The 22500-nt window shown below is 36.4% G+C and overlaps 1 protein-coding gene across 1 annotated transcript in view; it reads right to left on the bottom strand.

Moving 5' to 3' along the window:
* Nucleotides 1-22500, bottom strand: part of rsrc1 (arginine/serine-rich coiled-coil 1) — a 226042-nt gene that overhangs the window by 6117 nt on the left and 197425 nt on the right. Inside the window, 2 exon segments of the mRNA NM_212947.2 lie at nucleotides 6590-6700; nucleotides 11930-12036. Coding sequence (NP_998112.2) covers nucleotides 6590-6700; nucleotides 11930-12036 — 218 coding nt within the window.

Genomic DNA, 22500 nt, shown 5'->3' with positions numbered 1-22500 from the left:
CGCCCCGCCATCTAGTGGCTGTTTCCCAAATTGCACTAGAGTGTCGCCTCTTGGTGATTCTATGCTCTTTGGGACTAGTAATCTGCAGCTGGATATTATTGAATCGGTTAGAGCAGGGGTGTCAAACTCAGTTCCAAAAGGGCCGAAGCCCTGCACAGTTTAGTTCCAACCCTGCTCCAACACACTTACCTGTAGGTTTCAAACAAGCCTGAAGGACTCAATTAGATTGATCAGGTGTGTTTAATTAGGGTTGGAACTAAACTGTGCAGAGCTGCGGCCCTTTTGGAACTGAGTTTGACACCTGTGGGTTAGATCAGTGGTTCCCAACCTGGGGTCCGCGCCCCCCTAAGGGGGGCGCCAGAGTTCACAAGGGGGGCGCGGGAGAGGATAAGTGTTGAGGTAGAAAAAGGCATAAAAATGCTCCACTATTATATAGGGCTGTACAATTAATCCAAAATCCGATTTCGATTTCAAACGATTATAAAAAAGCATTAATCAAGATAAACGATTATATGCATCATATACTGCCCCCTTTCCAGTTGTACACGTGTTGTGAAAGACCGCGTGCTTATGTGTGTGTGCAACACGCACACGCAGTCAGAAGCATGCGGCCGGTCAGCATTCGCTCTCATTCGCACACTGAGACGAGCAGAGGAGCGCAGACATCTAAAGTCATCTTAACGTGAGCGCTTTAATGGTCAAATAGGTGTCAAAACGCGGTGTTTAGTGATTATTTATATTAACCCTCATTTGTGTAATAAACAAACGAGTTGAGGTTTAAAAGACGTGAAAGAGAAACCATTAAAGAGACAGTGTACTATTCCTGCTGCCGCCTGTTTTATCATTAATCAAACATAACAAGAAAATGTTTCTCTGCTCTTGACTGAAGGATTTTTGTAGCTAAAGTGTTTTTCTTACAGTAAAGATGCTTAAAGCACAGTTTGTTTTATATTTTTATTCTATTGTATTTATTTCTTTTTCCTTTGCAGGGTGGAAAATAACTGTATATATACACTTGAAGTCAGAATTATTAGCCCTCCTGAATATTAGCAACCCTTTTCCTGGCCAATTTCTGTTTAATGGAAAGAAATATTTTATTTTTATTTTTTACTTATTTCTGAACATAATAGTTTTGATATCTCATTTCTAATTACTGATTTCTTTTATCTTTGCTGTGATGACAGCACATAATATTTTACTAGATGTTTTTTCAAAATACAAGCATTCAAATTAAAGTGCAATTCAAAGGCTTATTTGAGTAATTAGGCAAGTCATTGTATAACAGTAGTTTCTTCTGCAGACAATCAAAAATATATATTGCTTAAGGGTGTTAATAATATTGATCTTAAAATACGTTTCAAAATATTTAAACCTGCTTTTATTCTAGCTAAAATAAAACAAATAAGCCTAGAAGAAAAAAAAATATTAAAGGAAATACTTTTAAATTCCTTGTTCTGTTAAACATAATTTGGGAAATATTTATAAAATAAAAAATTCTCAGGAGCGCTAATAATTTTGACTTTAACTGATAATCGTTTTGAATAATTGTGATTACAATTATGACCAAAGTAATTGTGATTATGATTTTTCCAAAAATCAGCCCTACTATTATGTATTTTTAAGTACCAAAAAAAAAATCAAAATCAAAACACATGCTTAAAATTCCAACATAATAGTAAAAATAGTTAAAATAAATAAATTATTTTTTACATTTTGCTCACTTGTGCAATGTGCTTGTCAAACTTCTCGTAAAGGCAAAATCAAAACCAAAATGGCAGAGAAACGTCAATGCAATGATTCTTCAGAGGCGAAGAAAAAGATTAGACAGTATGACAAAGCCTATCTAAATACACATAAACACACACATACAGTAAATATATATATATATATATATATATATATATATATATATATATATATATATATATATATATATATATATATATATACACACACATATACGGTACATATGTGTGTGCGTGCGTGTGTATTTATTTGTTGGGGGGGCTCCAATGTTTCTATATGTTCATGGGGGGGGCCCCAGAGAAAAAGGTTGGGAACCACTGGGTTAGATGATCTGATTTGAAACAGGTGATGTCAACAGGTGATTGTAATTATGTAATTATACAGAAGCAGCATCCAAGCAAGGTCTAGTCCTTTAGGAGCAGAGATGGGCCTAGGATCGCCAGTTGGCCAATGAACACAAAAGAAAATGATTGAAATGTTTAAAAACAATGTTCCTCAAAGAAAGAGAGGAAGACATTTGGATATTTCACCTTCAACAGTGCAGAACACCATTAAAAGATTCAAGGAATCTGGAGAAATTTCAGTGAGTACAAGGACGCTGCATCAAGAATCCACATTCTATGGAGTCACTAATACTCTGTGTGTGTGTGTGTGTGTTCATTATTCACGTTTAGCTGTAATTTAGCATTTGTTGTAATGCAATTGTTTTGTCATTGTCTCATTATTATTATTATTATTATTATTATTATTGTATTATTATTATTTTATTATTATTATTATTATTATTATTGTATTATTATTATCATTTTATTGTTATTATTATTATTTTATTGTTATTATTATTATTATTATCATTATTATTATTTTATTGTTATTATTATTATTATTATTATTAATATTATTATTATTATTTTATAATAATTATTATTATAGCCAGCACAGTTTTGCAGTGGGTAGCACTGTCGCCTTTCAGCAAGAAGGTCACTGGTTCGAATCTAAGCTGAGTTAGTTGGCATTTCTCTGTGGAGTTTGCCTGTTCTCTCCATGTTCATCTGGGTTTCTTCCGGGTGCTCCGGTTTCCCCCACAGTCCAAAGATGGTATAGGTGAATTGTCCATAGTGTATGTTTGTGAATGAAAGTGTATGGGTGCTTCCCAGAGATGGGTTGCAGCTGGAAGGTCATGCGCTGTGTAAAACATATTATGGATAAGTTGGCGGTTCATTCCGCTGTGGCGACTCCTGATTAATAAAGGGACTAATCCAGAAAAAATGAATGAATTCTTCATCTTCTTGTTGTTATTGTTATTTTTATTATTATTATTATTATTATTATTATTATCATTATTGGTATTATTATTATTATTATTATTATTATTACTATGATTATTATTATTACAATTACTGTTATTATTGTTTTATTATTAATATGTTATTATTATTATTATTATTATTATTATTATTACTATGATTGTTGTTGTTATTATTATTATTATTTCTATGATTGTTATTATTAATATGTTATTATTATTATTATTATTGTTATTATAATTTTTATTATTATTATTATTATTATTATTATTATTACTATGATTGTTGTTATTATTATTATTATTATTTCTATGATTGTTATTATTAATATGTTATTATTATTATTATTATTATTATTATTACTATGATTGTTGTTATTATTATTATTATTATTATTTCTATGATTGTTATTATTAATATGTTATTATTATTATTATTATTACTATGATTGTTGTTGTTATTATTATTATTATTGGTATTATTATTATTATTATTACCATGATTATTATTCTTACAATTACTGTTATTATTGTTTTATTATTATTATGTTGTTATTATTATTATTATTGCTATTATTATTATTATTATTATTACTATGATTGTTGTTGTTATTATTATTATTATTATTATTATTATTATTATTACTATGATTGTTGTTGTTGTTATTATTATTATTATTATTTATTTATTATTATTATTTAGGTAGAGGTTTAAATAAGTCTTTTGGGCTTTCGCCTCTTCCTGCTCGTTATGGCTTATTTTGTTCAGTTTTAGTACAACATGTTTGTATTCTTGTGCATTATGTGTATGTGCATGTGTGTCGCCTTCTGCATCTTATCTTTTTTTTTGTAGGCCATTCCACGACACGACAACGAGTCTCCTCTGACTCTTAACGCACCTAGCGAAGCACGGCTAACGAGTTTGAAATTACAGTAGATACAGTAAGAGTCGGCGGCTAAATGATTGAATCATTACTGGTGATCAGGGCTCTCTCTCTCGCCTCGGGCATATTGCTGCAATAGATCAGCCTGTCGAGCTCATCTGCATCAGTCACACATAACCCAGTTTGCAGACGGAGGGAGACGGAGCGCACTTTCACAGCAAATTCTGTCTGCCAATATTACTGAGGGTGCCGAAGAAGAGCCCTGAGTGGGTTGTCAAGAAACGGAGCCTCTGAAACAGGCAATTTCTTTTTCCAGGACGGGGAGGGAAATAAGTATTGGAATAAGAGAATTATTGATTGGAGGCCTTTTGGGAAGCTTAAGTGTAACTTTGGATGCTGGGCCCACGATAACGGAGTCTTATTGGATGTCAATTGCGCATAATATTTTCCTTTTAAACGGATTGCAGAAGTTTGCGAGATTGCCTCGCAGTTTTTTTACACACACGTTGAATGCATGTTGGATTTCTGTGCCTTATGAAAGAGGCAGAGATTGGAGTTTTATACTGTATTCACACTTTATCCTACTCTAAAGCAATCCATATAATAAACTGTTTTCATTGTCTTTGTACAAAATAAATATATAAATGTTGTAGTGTTACTTAGTATATTTAAACGAAAGATTAATTAGGTCAGGTTTTCTCAAACTTCTGTGTTTGCCCAAACAACATTGCAATTTTTAAAATGCTTTTCTTACTTAAATATCTTGTCTTGTTTCTAGTCCAAATATTTAAAGATTCTTAAATCAAGAAGCATTTTAATACATGCAAAAAATAAGTTTTGTTTTCAGAAATATTGAGTCAAAATTAGGTGAATTTTCCCTTAAAACAAGCTAAATAATCTACCGATAGGGTAATCTTGGTTTCATTTTAACATATGTTTATTTTACTTTTTCCCTTACTGGCAGAATATTTTGAAAAACACATCTAATATTGACACAGAATTATTTCTGAAAACAAAAGAACATTTTTTTAACCTAGAAAATGTTTCTTAATTTTAGAATTTTTTAGACATTTGGACTAGAAACAAGTCAGAAACTCAAGTAAAAAAGAAATATACTCACCGGCCACTTTATTAGGTACACCTCACAAGCACCGGCTTTTGCCTTCAGAACTGCCTTAATCCTTCGTGGCAGAGATTCAACAAGGTACTTAAAATATTCCTCAGAGATTTTGCTCCATATTGACATGACAGAATCAGTTGCTGCAGATTTGTCGGCTGCACATCCATGATGTGAATCTCCAGTTCCACCACATCCCAAAGGTGCTCTATTGGATTGTGATCTGGTGACTATGGAGGCCATTTCAATGTCATGTTTAAGAAACCAGTCTGAGATGATTTGTGCGTTATGACATCGTGCTGGAAGTAGCCATCAGAAGATGAGTACAATGTTGTCATAAAGGGATGGACATGGTCAGCAGCAATACTGTAGGCTGTGGTGTTGACATGACGCTCAATTGGTACTAATGAACCCAAAGTGTGCAGAAAATCTCCCCCACACCATTACACCACCACCACCACCAGCCTGAACCGCTGATACAAGGCAGGATGGATCCATGCTTTCATGTTGTTGATGTCAAATTCTGACCCGACCATCCAAATGTGTCAGCAGAAATGGAGACTCATCAGAGCAGCAACGTTTCTCCAATCTTCTATTGTGCAGTTTTGGTGAGTCTGTGTGAATTGTAGCCTCAGTTTCCTGTTCTTAGCTGACAGGAGCGGCACCCGGTGTGGTCTTCTGCTGCTGTAGCCCATCCGCCTCAAGGTTGGACCTTGTGTGTGTTCAGAGATGCTCTTCTGCAGAGCTCGGTTGTAACGAGTGCTCATTTGAGTTACTGTTGCCTTTCTATCAGCTGGAACCAGTCTGGCCATTCTCCTCTGACCTCTGGCATCAACAAGGCCCACAGAACTGCCGCTCACCGGATATTTCCTCTTTTTCAGACCATTCTCTGTAAACTCTATGATTAGATGGTTGTGCGTGAATATCCCAGTAGATCAGCAGTTTCTGAAATACTCAGAGCAGCCCATCTGGCACCAATAACCATGTCAAGTTCAAAGTCACTTAAATCCCCTTTCTTCCCCATCCTGATGCTCGGTTTAAACAGCAGCAGATCGTCTTGACCATGTCTACATGCCTAAATGGAGTCGCTGCCAAGTGATTGGCTGATTAGAAATTTGCATTAACAAGCAGTTGGACAGGTGTACCTAATAAAGTGGCCGGTGAGTAATTAATAAAGTAGGTCTTTAATTGTAACTGAAATAAAATCACATGGTAAACTGTGATGTCCTATGACAAATAGAGTCCAACCGGGTGAGATTGAGAGTTAGCTCCGCCTTAAACCTGATTGTAATAGGAAACACCTGTTATTGACTTTTCTGGACCCTCTAAACATCTTCTGGCTTGCATTATGAGGAGGCTGCTGTTTACGTTAACTTAATTTGTGCTGGGAAAACATAATGGGATTGTGTGAAACCCAATATGGAACCACACAAAGTGCTTTATACTGTTTTTATAAATAAAAAAATCCCACAAATGTGCCTTGTCAGACTCAAATCTGAGTATGAAGATGTGTTGATGCACCAAACACACTCTTACATTAGGGTGGGCCAGGGTGTCGCTGTCATTGTAAGTGATGGAGGTGGGCAGAACGCTGACTTCCACCTTCACAGTCTCTGCCTCTGTCTTTATTTCAGGACATTCAGTCACCTATAAATACACAAATAAACAAAACAAACAGGAGAATCAACACTGAGTCCTTAATTATTGCAGGCATTCGTTTCACTCATAATATTCAGTAACACTTTAGTTTAGGTCACAATTCATGCTATTTGGCGAATCACCTGCCTATTATGAAGATATCAACTGATTATTAGCACTTATAAAGTATGATCTTATTCTACATCCCTAATCCAAGCTAATACCCAACCCCAACTACCTTACTGACTGTTAATAAGCAGCTAATCAGTAGTTTATTGAGCTAAAATTATTAATTAATGGTCTGTTAATAGCATGAAATGTGCCTTAAAATCAAGTGTTCCCTAATATTCAAATCCTCTCCTTCACATGTTTTTAATACATTTAGTCATTCAGGAGACGCTTTTGAACACAATTTAATAGTCTGAGCTCATCTGGAAAATTTACATATTGTCAGAAAAGTGGCTGATTTGTTTGATCAATTATTACCATTTCATTTGTATAAAAGTGTGTAGTTAAAAAAAAGGCATTCGCCAAAACTAGGGCTGCATGATACTGGAAAATATGCAATTTTGTTGTTGAGCAATGTGATAAGGACATTTCTTACAGGACATTTCCTTAGCAAGATGCTATTTTTATTAGCCATGTTTTAAAATCATTTATTTATTTAATGATATTAACAAACTATATTATTTCAAACAAGTTAAACTCTGCGGACGCGGTACCGGGTCTGTGACGTCATCGACGTTCTCTTTAAGATTTAAAGGGCTAGCATTGCACCAGACCCCCTTTAGTGGTGTCGTTTGAAAGTGTAGAATCTATATTTTATGCACATATGCATTACTTTGGTTTTTATTCTACTGTACGAAAGTTATTTACACTTAAACACACAGTATTTTGGAAACCCGAGCTGGGTATTGAACATTGGTTCATTTTCATATTTTTCATATGACACATGTACAAGTTATAGCTCAAATGAAAGCTCTTGTCGGTGCTCATACAGTTCCAGCATTCTTTATACTGAATTATATTCACATATCAAACAGTTGCCGAATGAATCGTAATGTTTTCATGGCGCAGAAGTGAAAGGAATACATTTATGATCAATAAGCAGCCCCAGATAGCACAGACAGCTGCCATCTCTTACCTTATGCTGTGTGCTTCAGGGCCATTCTCCTCTGTTTTTGAGGTGATGTGTATAAGTAATCCTTTTATATGTCTGACGTGCTCCAAACACAGTGAATTATGTTTGATCAAACAAAAGAATAGTGAAATATGAAATCAATGATCGCTCCCTGTGGCTTGTACAGCACCTCTCATCAGTTGGAATACAAGAACTTTCGCATAGATTATGGTGGAGACATTTTTCTTTTCTCCTATGATTACAGACATGTGCAGAAACCACCGAAATTAATTACAGCACGCTCGACCACACACAACCTAAAAGGTACACTTTCACATTTGAGTTTATAAAAAAAATACAAAAAGCGCCTCTTTTTTAGGTGTTTATTATAACACAGACAACATATACAGATATTTTAAACACTTTCAATAGTTTTTTATGAAAATTCAAAGGGTTTTCTTTAAAATGATACCAAATTTTTGCATTTACACCTCTGCATGTGGATTTGGGAAGCTTTTAAATTTGGGTAGGCAAAATCCAGGCGGAAATCCCCAAATAGCAGCAGAGTTAATTCACACTAAAAAAAAAAAACAATGTCCCACGCGAACACGGGGAGAACATGCAAACTCCACACAGAAATGCCAACTGACCCAGCCAAGGCTCGAACCAGGCAGCGACCTTCTTGACAGCACTACATACTCCGCCAGCCCATTTTGCATTTATGAGTGACATTATCAATACTCATTAATTGGGGCTGAACCTGCTTGCTTAATGAACTTTCATTCTCACCCATTTAAACTGAATTACAGTGTAAAGGTGGAAACAAATGAAACCCACTAAGACTTATTTTTGATCCACAGTTAAGTTGAGCCACACACACTGAGAGCTGAACTGCAATTCTAAGTGTGAACGAATGATGGCAGTATAAACACAACTTTCTGCTGCTTTCTGAAGGACACATTTGCTGAATCTTGTCCTTCACATCCCACACAGACCTGCCAAATAATTTCCTTTATCTTCAAGGTCACGGTCTGTTAAAGGGACTGTTCACCTAAAAATGTAGATACATTCTGTCATCATTTACTCTCCCTTTACTTCTTTCAAAACTTCATTAGCTTCATTCTATTTTGTTTTTGTTGTTGAACACAAAATAAGATATATATTTAAAATTGTTGAAAACCTGTAACCATTGACTTTAACATGATTTATTTTATTACAATGGAAGTCTGTTAACCAGTTAAACTCTGCTGTTATTTGGGGATTTCCGCCTGGATTTTGCCTACCCAAATTTAAAAGCTTCCCAAATCCACATGCAGAGGTGTAAATGCAGAAATTTGGTATCATTTTAAAGAAAACCCTTTGAATTTTCATAAAACACTATTAAAAGTGTTTAAAATATCTGTATATGTTGTCTGTGTTATAATAAACACCTAAAAAAGAGGCGCTTTTTGTATTTTTTTTTAATAAAATTTGAAAGTGTACCTTTTAGGTTCTGTGTGGTCTAGAGTGCTGTAATTAATTTTTTTGGTTCCTGCACATGTCTGTAATCATAGGAGAAAAGAAAAATGTCTCCACCATAATCTATGCAAAAGTTATTGTATTCCAACTGATGAGAGGTGCTGTACAAGCCACAGGGAGCGATCATTGATTTCATATTTCACTATTCTTTTGTTTGATCAAACATAATTCACTGAGTTTGGAGCACGTCAGACATATAAAAGCATTACTTATGCACATCAGCTCAAAAACAGAGGAGAATGGCCCTGAAGCGCACAGCATAAGGTAAGAGATGACAGCTGTCTGTGCTATCTGGGGCTGCTTATTGATCATAAATGTATTGTTTTCACTTCTGCGCCATGGAAACACCGCGATTTATTTGGCAACTGTTTGATATGTGAATATAATTCAGTATAAAGAATGGTAGAACCGTATGAGCACCGGCAAGAGCTTTCATTTGAGCTATAACTTGTACATGTGTCATATAAAAATATGAAAATGAACCAATGTTCAATACCCAGCTCGGGCATCCAAAATACTGTGTATTTAAGTGTAAATAACTTTTATACAGTAGAATAAAAACCAAAGTGATGCATGTGTGCATAAAATATAGATTCTACACTTTCAAACGAAACCACTTAAGGGGGTCTGGTGCAATGCTAGCCCTTTAAATCTTAAAGAGAAAGTCGATGACGTCACGGATACCGGGTCCGCAGAGTTTAACTTGTTAAATATGAAATAACATTTAGATTTTACAAACAATATCCCCACCAATATCAAAACCAAATCTACACCCATGCAGCTTGTAAATAAATGTCAGTATTTGATGTTAATATGACGTTGGTGTGAGATGTTGGTTTGACGTTGGATTTTAGTCACTTTCTAACAACCTAAAATTAACCAAATATCAACGTCATTGTTGGACATTTAAATAACACTGTCCTTACACACTGGCTAGACATTGAATTTTGGTCACCTGACCTCATGATCTAAATCTAACCTAATATTAATGTCTTCTGATGTTGTGTGTCTGCTGGGCAATCATTAAATGCACTACAGAATGTTACGTTTACACACACATGCACAAATTACATGTAAACGCATCAGCTTTTCACAGCGTAATACTCACTACTCACTACTCTTGCGTACTTTTGAAAGGGCTACTTTTTACTCAAGCTTTGAGTAATATTTACAAGAGATACTTTTAGGGTGCTTCACTCTAGCACTTTTGGTCCGCACCCGGGTTCGTTTGACATCATAGTACGGTACGTTTAGCTAGTGTGAACGTGCCTTCTGAACTCGGTTGCGCACCCGTGAACCGTACGCGAGTCCGCCTGAAAGAGGTGGTCTGGGGTACGGTTCATGCGAACTCTGGTTCACTTCTGATGTGAATGCAATCGTACCAAATCATGGAAGTAAACCGCCAACTGTACAACAAACTATCGATTTCATAACTTTCATAACCCGAATAACGTTCGGGTTCGTGTTTGTGTGTGTGTGTCACGTTTCATACCTTGGTGACATGCGCGGGACTGAGCCAGAGCAAACGCAGTGATACACAGTGATGTCTGCTTGTCTCCTCCAAAAACAGCTTCTGCAGACGCTGTGTGATGTTCTGAATGTGCATAATATGTTTGCGGCAGATGGACGCGAGTCGCTTTCTGTATGTCCGAAACCAAAAGCTTCAGTAAAAGCAGAATGACCGCGATGTGCGGACGTCTTTCCATTTCGGCGCTTGCTTTCGTGACCGCCACCTGGCAACGGCCGTAAACAAAACAGCAGCTCGATGACGCAAGCGTACCGGGGTTCAGAAGGAAAAAGACAGTGTGAACACAAACCAACCGAGGAGGTGGCATGGGTAGACAACAATCGAACTTGGGTACGGTCCAGGCAAATGAACCAAGTGTGAAAGCATCCTAACTCTACTTACACTACATTTTTAGGCAATGGTAATGGTTCTTTAACTTGAGTCTGATTTTTCAGAACTCTCTCCACCACTGCACACAACATACAGAAACTCTTAACAGATTTGTTTTTACAGTCCAAACCATCCCAATCAATCTAAAATCCTAAACTCATCTGAAATAGAGCTGTTCATGAGGGTATACTCGATATAAAAATCGAGAAAACTAAATCATCACAATGTCATTTCTCCAATATCGTGTAGCCCTGGTGCATGTGTGTGTGATTGTTTATATAAAGAATGCTCTCCATGTGCATTTCCATTTGAAGATCATCCAAAAAAAAATCCTTTAGTGCAAGTCTAGCATTAGCTCAGCGATGCTAGCGTAGCGCAGAAGTCCGCACGCATTCCTCAATTCAGCAGCGGAGAGCCTGCAATCGATCATCTGGACTTATTTCAACTGTCACCTTTTGTCTCAGAGCGCGCAGATCAGCGAGCATTTGTTAGTAATGTAATTTAATGCCGGCGGGTCCAGATTCACTAATGCCAGCCCACCAGGCCCGATGCGGCCCACTCCCACAGCCAAAAACGGACAGGTGCCACCGAGCAAACGGAATTTAATGGGAATCATTTCATCTGCGGACAAACGCAACAAAACCCAGCGAGAAGGGAAATCAAATCAGAGAAATATAGAGCCGTGAGAGCGGGAGAGACTTACCTTGCTGGCGTCCCGGGATGATTTGAAAGCCTGAGGAACAAAAGAGTCGCTCTCGATGGCCTCGATATCCTTTATCCTCCTCACCTGCTCCGCGAGAGAAACTTCCTCTGGAGGAGAGAGAAGAAAAATAAATAAAAAAACATCAGCAGCGAGTGGACAGACGAGAGGTCAGATGAGCGGGTCAACTGGTCTCTCTCTCTCACACACACACACCAAAAAAACAGAGACAGGAGAGAATACTGCTGACTGATTTCTCTTTTAGCAAAGAACACTGTCCACGCTTTCATGCACTGCAGATTGAAGGACTTTTTAAAGCACCGTTATTTTAAAATCGAGCACCTTCACTGTAAAAATGCTGGGTTGCACACAATACTGTAATGTTGTCCAAACACGAGTTAAAGGTGCTGTGTGTTTTTGACTCTTCTAAAGCATAAAAATACCATATACAGTTGAATTCAGGATTATTAACCCCCCTGTTTATTTTTTCCCCCAATTTCTGTTTAACGTAGAGAAAAGGTTTTTTCAACACATTTCTAATCATAATCATACACCCGGTGCAATGTGGCGCAAGGCGCGACGCAGTTGTGTCTGCTAGTTTCAGTCTGATACAAGAGTTGTTTTGACGTGTTGCGCTGCGCTGTTTAAACAGCAAATGCATTAGCGCTCATATGTGAGCCCATAGGCGTTCTGGCCAAAAAAGGAAGGCGTTCTGAGGCGCACGGCTATTTAGACAAACTATAATAGATTTTTCAGTAGACCAGATCAAAGCTGGTCTAAAGTCCAGCGCAGAGCGCGTAAGTTGTGCGCCTCTATTACACACTTGCTTAATACACACAAGATGTAGAGCAGTACGCAAATATCTTTACATATGAAAAAGAATTAAAATATTTTGTATATATATATAGGATATAATAAGAAAAAAAAAAAAAAAAAAATATATATATATATATATATATATATATAAAGGATTAAAATATTACAAAACATTATTTTCTAGCCTACAAAATCACTGCCTTCATGTCTTCTTCATCTCGGGAGGCTTTTTCAGTTCATTCATAACAATTTGCTTTTGTATAATGTTATTATTATTAGCAGTATTATTTATTATATCCATTTTTATATTTGTTTTATTAAAAACAAGCTTAGATTTGCCCACCTGTCAGGTTTTAGACCATATGGGGCACAGCATGTGTTTTAGGATATAACTCAGGTTTTTGACCACACTTCGTTCTTATTGTTCATTTGTTCGTTTGCTGGAAATTAGAACTGAATTTAGAAATAGTTTTGAAACAAATCTTTGCTCTTAACGAACGCAATTAATTATTTATAGGCTAGTTGATGTCTATGCGTACAAGGTTTCCCTATCTAGAGAGCGATTGTTAAACTAGATTATGAGATGCCTTATCTCTCATTCTCGCGCTGTAGATGCTCTATTTAACTGTTTTCTTGCTTGTGAAATGCTCAGTTTTTCCATGTACACTTACTTTCTGTCATGTAAATAGCAAATGCGCTAATGGCGTGACGCAGCTGGCTCTTTAAGGGAATGGGAGATGAGACTCTGATTGGTTTATTCTCAAAACACACCTATAACTCATTAAGAAAATAAACTCAACCCTTTTAGACCATGTGCCATGGCGCAAAGCGCATTTTCCCGTCCTTAAATTAGCAAAAGTGGATTCTGACACGCCCTGAATGCATTACGCGTCAAAATAGAGCCAAGTTTAATAACTCATCTCTAATAACTGATTTATTTTATCTTTGCCATGATGACAGTAAACAATATTAGACTAGATATTCTTCAAGACACTTCTATACAGCTTAAAGTGACATTTAAAGGCTTAACTAGGTTAATTAGGGTAACTAGGCAGGTTAGGGTAATTAGGCAAGTTATTGTAGGATGGTTTGTTCTGTAGACTATCAGAAAAAAAATTAGCTTAAAGGGGCTAATAATATTGACCCTAAAATGGTGTTAAAAAAATAAAAACTGCTTTTATTCTAGCTGAAATAAAACAAAAAAGACTTTCTCCAGAAGAAAAAATATTATCAGACATACTGTGTGAAAATTTCCTTGCTCTGTTAAACATCATTTGGGAAATATTTAAAAAGAGAGAAAGAAAATCAAAAGGGGGGCTAAAGATTCTGACTTCACCGATATGTTTGCAGATATTTTAGAAACATGCGAAGTGAACGTTCTTGTTTATCTGAAAAACGACGCTGAAGTCAGATATTCTGCTTTGAAAATGGGCGTTATGTGCCGGGACATCTGTCTTTGTTTTGGTCTCTTTAACCCGCCCAATACCAATTCAGCCAATTATATTTCAGCACCCCGGGAAGCCTTGGTGGAAAACAGTTTATTCCATTCATTCAGTCAGGAAGGCTCTCCGAGAATGCGTTCGCGACCAAAATGTGACCTCCTGTCAAAAAATTTACTGTTTTAAAAAGTCATTTTGAAAAAAAATTTAATAAACATTGTTGAATGTCACTTCTGGTGATATTCAAATGTGCTTTCTGAAATATTGATCAAAAGTTCTTTATTGGTCGGATTTAAATGTGAGATTTTTCAATGAAGAATTGCTCAGTTTTTTCGTTCTGTTTTTGACAATTGAGTACAATCATTGAAATAAAACCACAAACATTTTAATGGGAAAAAACATATAGGAGGGGTAGAGGCTAATAATTCAGGAGGATTAATAATGCTGACTTCAACTGTTTATATTTACCATCAGCCACTCTGACATACAGTCGAAGTCAGAATTATTAGCCTCCCTTTGAATTTGTTTTCTTTTTTAAATATTTCCCAAATGATGTTTATCAGAGCTAGGAAATTTTCACAGTATGTCCGATAATATTTTTTCTTCTGGAGAAAGTCTTATTTGTTATAAAAGCAGTTTTAATAAAAAAAAAAAAACATTTTATTATTAATATTATTAGCCCCTTTAAGCAATTTTTTTCGAAAGTCTAAAGCACAAACCATCGTTATAACTTGCCTAATTACCCTAACCTGCCTAGTTAACCTAATTAACCTAGTTAAGCCTTTAAATGTCACTTTAAGCTGTATAAAAAATATCCAGCAAAATAATATTTACTGTCATCATGGCAAAGATAAAATAAATCTGTTATTAGAAATGAGTTATTAAAACTATTATGATTAGAAATGTGTTAAAGAAATCTGCTCTCTGTTAAACAGAAATTGGGGAAAAAAAAAAGAAACAGGGGGGCTAATAATTCTGACATCAACTATACGTGTGTATTTTGTACAGAGTGTGTGTGTGTGTGCGTGTTTATGCACGTGTGCTTAGAGTGATTACTCATCATGTCTGTATGTATGTTCCCTGAATGGATCTTCATTAGAAAGAGTGTTTTGGCTTTCTCTGTAGCCATATTTCAACAGTTTGCAGAAGAATGACAGCGCTATAGTGTTTAGCTTGTGCTCAGCAGACAAACATTAAACGCTGAGTGTGTGTGTGTGTGTGAATGTTTCTGCTGAGAGAAAAGCAGAGCAAATATTCATTTATTCATTAAACGAGCAGAGCGAGGAGATCTGTTGTGACAGTCGCTCCCTGGCAGTTAATGGATTAAATTAATTCCTCTCATTAGCACAGAGAATGTGTGTGTGTGTGTGTGTGTGTGTGTGTGTGTGTGTGTGTGTGTGTGTGTGTGTGTGTAAGAGCATTTCTCCAACCTAATAGTGTTTGTTTATGAGCATTTTCATGCATATGTAAAGAGAGATGAAATTCTGAGTGAATCTGAGCATCGGCAGCACACTCTGATTTATGTTTAAGGATGTCTTAATTTAGCAACATCACACGAACAAGAGCTCTGAATATCAGCACAGACAATCACAGCTTATCTGCACACTGACTGAATCATTTGGCTATGGGGATTCATCTATGTGCACAGTAAAAAAATGATTCGTTCACTTTACATATAATAAGCGAGTGAACCTGTTGCTTTTAAAACGATTACTTTAATTTTTGTACAGTACAGATAGTCTGCCTCTGATTGGCTGTTGACATTTTGATTTCTCGTCTTGACTCCGCCCATTAGTGTTTACGTTCAGCTCTGGGTTCATCTTTGGGCTTCAGCTAATAGCAGAACAGCAACTACTGAGAGGCGGGGCTAAAAATAGTAGGGCCCTATCTGATTGGTCAGATTTAGATAAACAAACAATGCACAAAGTGTAATCTATCACACGTGTCAGCGATATGTAGATTACAATACTACAATCAGGATAATGATACTTTTGCGATATATTGTGCAGGCCTAGCTGATTTATCCACTTTTAATACTTGTTAAAACCCCACAGAGTTTACTGGTGGGTTTTACAGGAATGCATGTGTTTCTATACAGGATAACACACAGTCTGGCTTATAAAAAATAATAATAATAATAAAATAAAATAAAAATAATAGAGCAACAAAAAACAAACACTTCTTTCTAAATGGATGCACAATTTTCCCGAGGATTCTACAGTCTTTTCTTAAGATGACGACGTACACACACACTTACTACTCCTCCTGTACAGTATATGTGTGTGTCTGCAGGTCTGAAGATAGTAGGACCCCATCTAACTGGTCAGGTTTAGATAAACAAACAATGTATAAAATGTAATCTATTCAACACAATATCTGCAATTCGTAATTTTTTCTATTATTAGCTAATTCGGATAAATTTGTACGATCTAATCCGTACAATTTAGTACGATATGCTCATGCCCCAATGACCGTTGGGTTTAGGGGTGGGGTTAGGTGCCACGCCTCCTTTTTAAAAATCGTACAATTTCGAACGACTGAACTCGTATAAATTTGTACGAATTAGCCACTAAACTGACAAAAAGTTAAATATGTTATCTCGTGAGATCAAGCTGAATCTATCACACTTGTCTGCAATACGCAGATTACCAATAATATTATCGCGATAACGATACTTTTGCCGTACCTTTTTAGGGCTAATTGACTTATAAACTTTTTATACCTTTTAAGACCCCACAGAGTTTACTGGTGGGCTGTACATGAATGCAAGTGTTTCCACACATGATTACACACAGTTTGCATAAAAAACAGACACACAAACAAACAAACAAACAACAAAAACAAACAAACACTTTTTTCTATATGGAGGCACAATTTCCTTGAGGATTCTACAGCCTGTCCTTAAGATAACGACTCACTCACACACTTATTACTCCTTCTGTACAGTATATGTGTGTGTCTGCAGGTCTTAAGATAGTAAGACCTCAACTAACAGGTCAGGTTTAGATAAACAAACAATGCACAAAATGTAATCTATCACACACGACAGCGATATGTAGATTACATTTACTATTATCACAATAACGATACTTTTGCGATATATTGTGCAGGTCTAATTAATTTATCAACTTTTAATACTTTTAAGTCCCCACAGAGTTTACTGGTGGGTTTTACAGGAATGCAAATACAGTGGAAACATGTCATCTATCACACGTGTCTGCGATACGTAGATTGCCAATACTATTATCGCGATACCGATACTTTTGCGGTATATTGTGCAGGTACATTCTATACATGATAACACACAATTTGCATTTAAAACACACACACGCACGCACGCACGCACGCACACACACACAAACAAATAACAAACAACAAAACCTTTTCCTAAATGAAGGCAGAATTTCCTTGAGGATTCTACAGCCTGTCTTTAAGATGACAACTCACACACTAATTGCTCCACCTGTACAGTATACGTTGGTGTGTGCAGGTCTAAAGACAGTAAGGCCCCATCTGATTGGTAAAACTTTAATAAACAGTCAATGCTTAAAATGTAATTTATCGCACATGTCAGCGATATGTAGATTACATATAATATTATCGCGATAACGATACTTTTGCGATATATTGTGCAGGCCTAATTGATTTATCAACTTTTAATACTTTTAAGACCCCACAGAGTTTACTGGTGAGTTTTACAGGAATGCATGTGTTTCTATACATGATAACACACAATTTGCATTAAAAAAAACACACACGCAAACACACACACGCACAGACACATACACACACAACAACAACAAAAAAACAAACACTTTTTTCTAAATGGAGGCACAATTTCCTTGAGGATTCTACAGCCTGTCCTTAAGATGACGACTCACTCACACACTTATTACTCCTCCTGTACAGTATATGTCTGTGTGTGTGTGTGTGTTGAAAGTCTTAATGACTGATACACAGACACAAACACACACACACAAGCCCACCCAGATATATCAGTGACAACCTATCCTTGGCCCGGAATTCCATTAATGCCTCATACTTTTTGACAAACACATTATTGGTAGATAAAATGACTTCCATATGCTGTTTGTCAGATGTCAGTGAGGAAAGATATGTATTTCATGGGAAAATCAAAAATAATGGACTATGAGAGAGGGGCCGGGAGCGAGCGGAGAGCAGAAAATCGATAGCGCTGTCCGAGAGACGTCTCTGCCAGACACCATCAGCACAAGGCCAGGTCAAAGTGGACATTTAATATTGACACATTATCCACAAAATTAATTTAGAGGCCATTGTCGCCGCATTACAGCAGACCTTATAGCAGACTGAAGAGAGAGAGAGAGAGAGAGAGAGAGAGAGAGAGAGAGAGAGAGAGAGAGAGAGAGAGAGAGAGAGAGAGAGAGAATGTTGGTTTGCTGTTAGTATGTCCAATATAAAGTCAATGGCAGCTTTTTTTTTTTTACAATGGAAGTCTATGGGACAGTCGCTAGGGTGCAGTAAGTGGTTGCTAGGGTGTGGCTAGTAAGTTAAAAGGTCATCAGTGATTGGCAGATTGGTAGTCTGAGTTAAATAAGTGTAACCTTAAGGGCCCTATCATACACCCGGCGCAATGTGGCGCAATACTCTTTTGCTTCTTTTAGCTCGGCGCAAGGGTCATTTTGAGGTGTTGCGCCACGCTGTTTAAATAGCAAATGCATTTGCGCTCAAATGTGCGCCCATAGGCGTTCTGGTCTAAAAAGGCAGGCGTGTTTTGGCGCGTCGCTATTTTGAGAAACTGTAAATAGTCTGTTCTTTAGACCAGAACAAAGTCGGTCTATTGTCTGCGCAAAGTGCGCCTGGCTTACACACTACACACAAGTCGCAGAGCAATACGCAAATATCTTTACATATGAAAAATTAATAATATCTTAAGGATATATATAATACTATATATAATATATAATACTATATACTTAATAATGTGTGCCGTGGGTCCGTGTCTCACAGCTTGGCACTGGCAGGTCTGTCTTGCCTTCGGAAAGCATGTGCAGTCATGAATAATTAAGAAGCCGGCTCTTCTCATAGGATAAGAAAACTCGGCTATGAATAATAATGAGAAACCGACGTGTCATCTTTGCACTTGCAGTTTTGCGCTACGTCACCGATTTTGATCCCGCCCTAAAAATCATTTAAAACCCGGAAGCTGAAATCAGCTGACAAAAGCTCCAAATTATCAAGTTTCACCCACAATTAAAGCTGACAGCTGCTAACATTGTCTTAACTGATGCTCAACACACACACATCGGTTAACATCTCAAAAAAAGTACTCGAAGTTTTCGTGAACATTGAACTATTGTTTTTTTTGTTTCACTATTACTACGCCATTAGTTTCATAATGTCCTGTTTAACTTAACAAATGCTTTGACGATACATATGTCATATTAGTCATGTCAATACATCAAGTTTGTCTGATGACTCTTTACATGATTATTTTAAAGTAATACTTCTAAACAAAGTGTATTTATATATTTGGAGGTGATGTTAAATTCAAAGTGATAAATAAATTGTTTAAAGGGCACCTATTTTACCCCATTTTTAAGATTTAAGATGCGTCTTTTGTGTCTCCAGAACTTGTCTGTAAAGTTTCAACTCAAAACACCCATCAGATTAGTGATTATAGCCTTCAGAATGTTGGGCTTTTCTCCTCTGAACACTCTGTTGCTAGTTTATTTGGAGCGTTTGGAATAAAACTCTTTTTCTATTGATGGCTTATTCATTTTTTCCCCCTTTTTAGATTTTAATTTAACATCTGATTTTCATTGAGCGGGTGTAATATTCATTAATATTCATTCATTCATTCATTTTCTTGTCGGCTTAGTCCCTTTATTAATCCGTGGTGGCTGCAGTGGAATGAACCGCCAACTTATCCAGCAAGTTTTTACGCAGCGGATGCCCTTCCAGCCACAACCCATCTCTGGGAAACATCCACACACACATTCACACACACACTCATACACTACGGACAATTTAGCCTACCCAATTCCCCTGTACCGCATGTCTTTGGACTGTGGGGGAAACCGGAGCACCCGGAGGAAACCCACGCGAAGGCAGGGAGAACATGCAAACTCCACACTGAAACATATTCATTAATATTAATTATTTAAATTCTTATATTCACTAAGGTGCCGCTGTTTGGGGTGGAATGACAGTTACGTCATCATTAAATAACCTGCAGGCTGCATTTTGCTCACGGGGCTGCGAGAAAATAAATAAAAAAGAGCAGAGCTGCGGCAAAATAATGAATAAAAAGAGCGAGGCTACGGTCAAATAAATACATAAATGAAAAAAGTGCGACTGCTGAGACTGCAAGCAGCTAGAGACACCGACCCTCACGGCCAAAAAACAGACCAGCCCACCGGGAATTCTCTCAGTCCTCCCGATTAGCCAATCTGGGCCTGATAATAATGACTCTTACAATTATCAACACTTTATGAGCAAAATAAGCTTATAATACACTGTAAACAACGTCTGTTACTGAACAGGTTCTGTATTTTAGGATTGACAAGTCTTTTCTGTTCATTTCCGGTTGTGAATTGCATTATGGGATGTTGATTTCTGCTCTGTCCACTGGTGAAGTCTAAATCGGATATGCGGCCGGCCGGAAGTGCGATATGCACATTAATAAAGCAGCATTTTTTAATGACACTGTATAACAATTAATATTTTTACAGTACTGTGAGGGTTGAGTTTAGGGTTGGGGTGGGGGTAGACGTTAGAAATACATTTTATTGGGTAATTTAATAGATAACTTAACTAATACTCGGTACAACTACAGTTTTTACATTACTGTGACGGTTGGGTTTAGGGTTGGGGTGGGGGTAGACGTTAATAAAATACAACAAATGAGAAATTTAATAAATAATAGAAATAATTCGCGTTAACTTCCGGCCGCAAACGTATCCGCTCTAGCAACAACCCTGTCCACTTTTGATGTTGAAAATTCACTTCTAGAGTTTAACACAGTCACTTTTGTTGACATTATTATAGTCGTTTGAAATATTAATATTGTATAAGAAATACCATAAAGAGTAATGAGTCTGTAAAATAACAGTAAATGTTCTGGTGGTTTTTTACAAGGTTTTTGTAGCGTAATATACAACACCAACACAGAAAATATAGCACCGCAAACTATTACATGTTCATAAAAGTCACCTTTTCCCAACTTTTCGAGGTTAAAAATTGTTGGAAGAGAGATCAAGCTCCAATAATGCAATTCAAATGCAGAAATAAATGAGGGGGATTTTTAAATAAACACGAATCACAAAAAAATAAGCAAAACTGTAATCTACAGATTATTTTTTTACAGTGTAGAATATAAAACAAACCCACTGATTCACTTTGTTTTATTGTATAGGGAGTGTGTACCAATTTCTCCACATCCTAGTGTGTTAAAATCCTCGAACTGCTTATCCTTAGAAGTGTTTAACTGTGTGTGTGTGGGTGTGTGTGCGCGTGTCAGAAGAAAAGCACAAGAGGGCGCTGTTCAACAACTCAAGCGCAGCACGACCTTCATCCAGCAAAGGAAAGGGAGAATTGATTAATTCCCATAATTGAATGCTTTACTTGCATGAGCAAAATGACAACAGCTCTCATCACTGATGGAATAATTACAGCAGGTTCTGCCCATCATCAGGTGCTCGCTCTCAAACGGCCGCAAAACTCAAAGGTGCTTTTGAATGTCATGAGCAAGCAAAACAAGACCTAATGATGCCACAGCACTGATGGAAGATGAACAGTCCACCAAGACCAGTGTAAGTCAATATATATATATATATATATATATATATATATATATATATATATATATATATATATATATATATACACAGTTGAATTCAGAATTATGAGCCCCTCTTTTAATTTTTTTCTTTTTAAAATATTTCTCAAATGATGTTTATCAGAGCAAGGAAATTTTTAGAGTATGTCTGATAATATTTTTTCTTCTTGAGAAAGTCTTGTTGGTATTATTTCAGCTAAAATAAAAGCAGTTTTTAATTTTTTGAAAACAATTTTAGCCACAAAATTATTAGCCCCTTTAAGCTATATATTTTTTCTATACTCTACAGAACAAACCATCATTATACATTAACTTGTCTAATTACCCTAACCTGCCTAGTTACCCTAATTAACCTAGTTAAGCCTTTAAATTTCACTTTAAGCTGTATAGAAGTGTCTTGAAAAATATCAAGTAAAATATTATTTACTGTCATCATGACAAAGATAAAATAAATCAGTTATTAGAGATGAGTTATTAAAACTATTATGTTTAGAAATGTG

The sequence above is a fragment of the Danio rerio genome, chromosome 15, assembly GCF_049306965.1.
Source record: "Danio rerio strain Tuebingen ecotype United States chromosome 15, GRCz12tu, whole genome shotgun sequence".
Taxonomy (NCBI): domain Eukaryota; kingdom Metazoa; phylum Chordata; class Actinopteri; order Cypriniformes; family Danionidae; genus Danio; species Danio rerio.
This window is presented reverse-complemented; position numbering and strand designations above follow the sequence as displayed.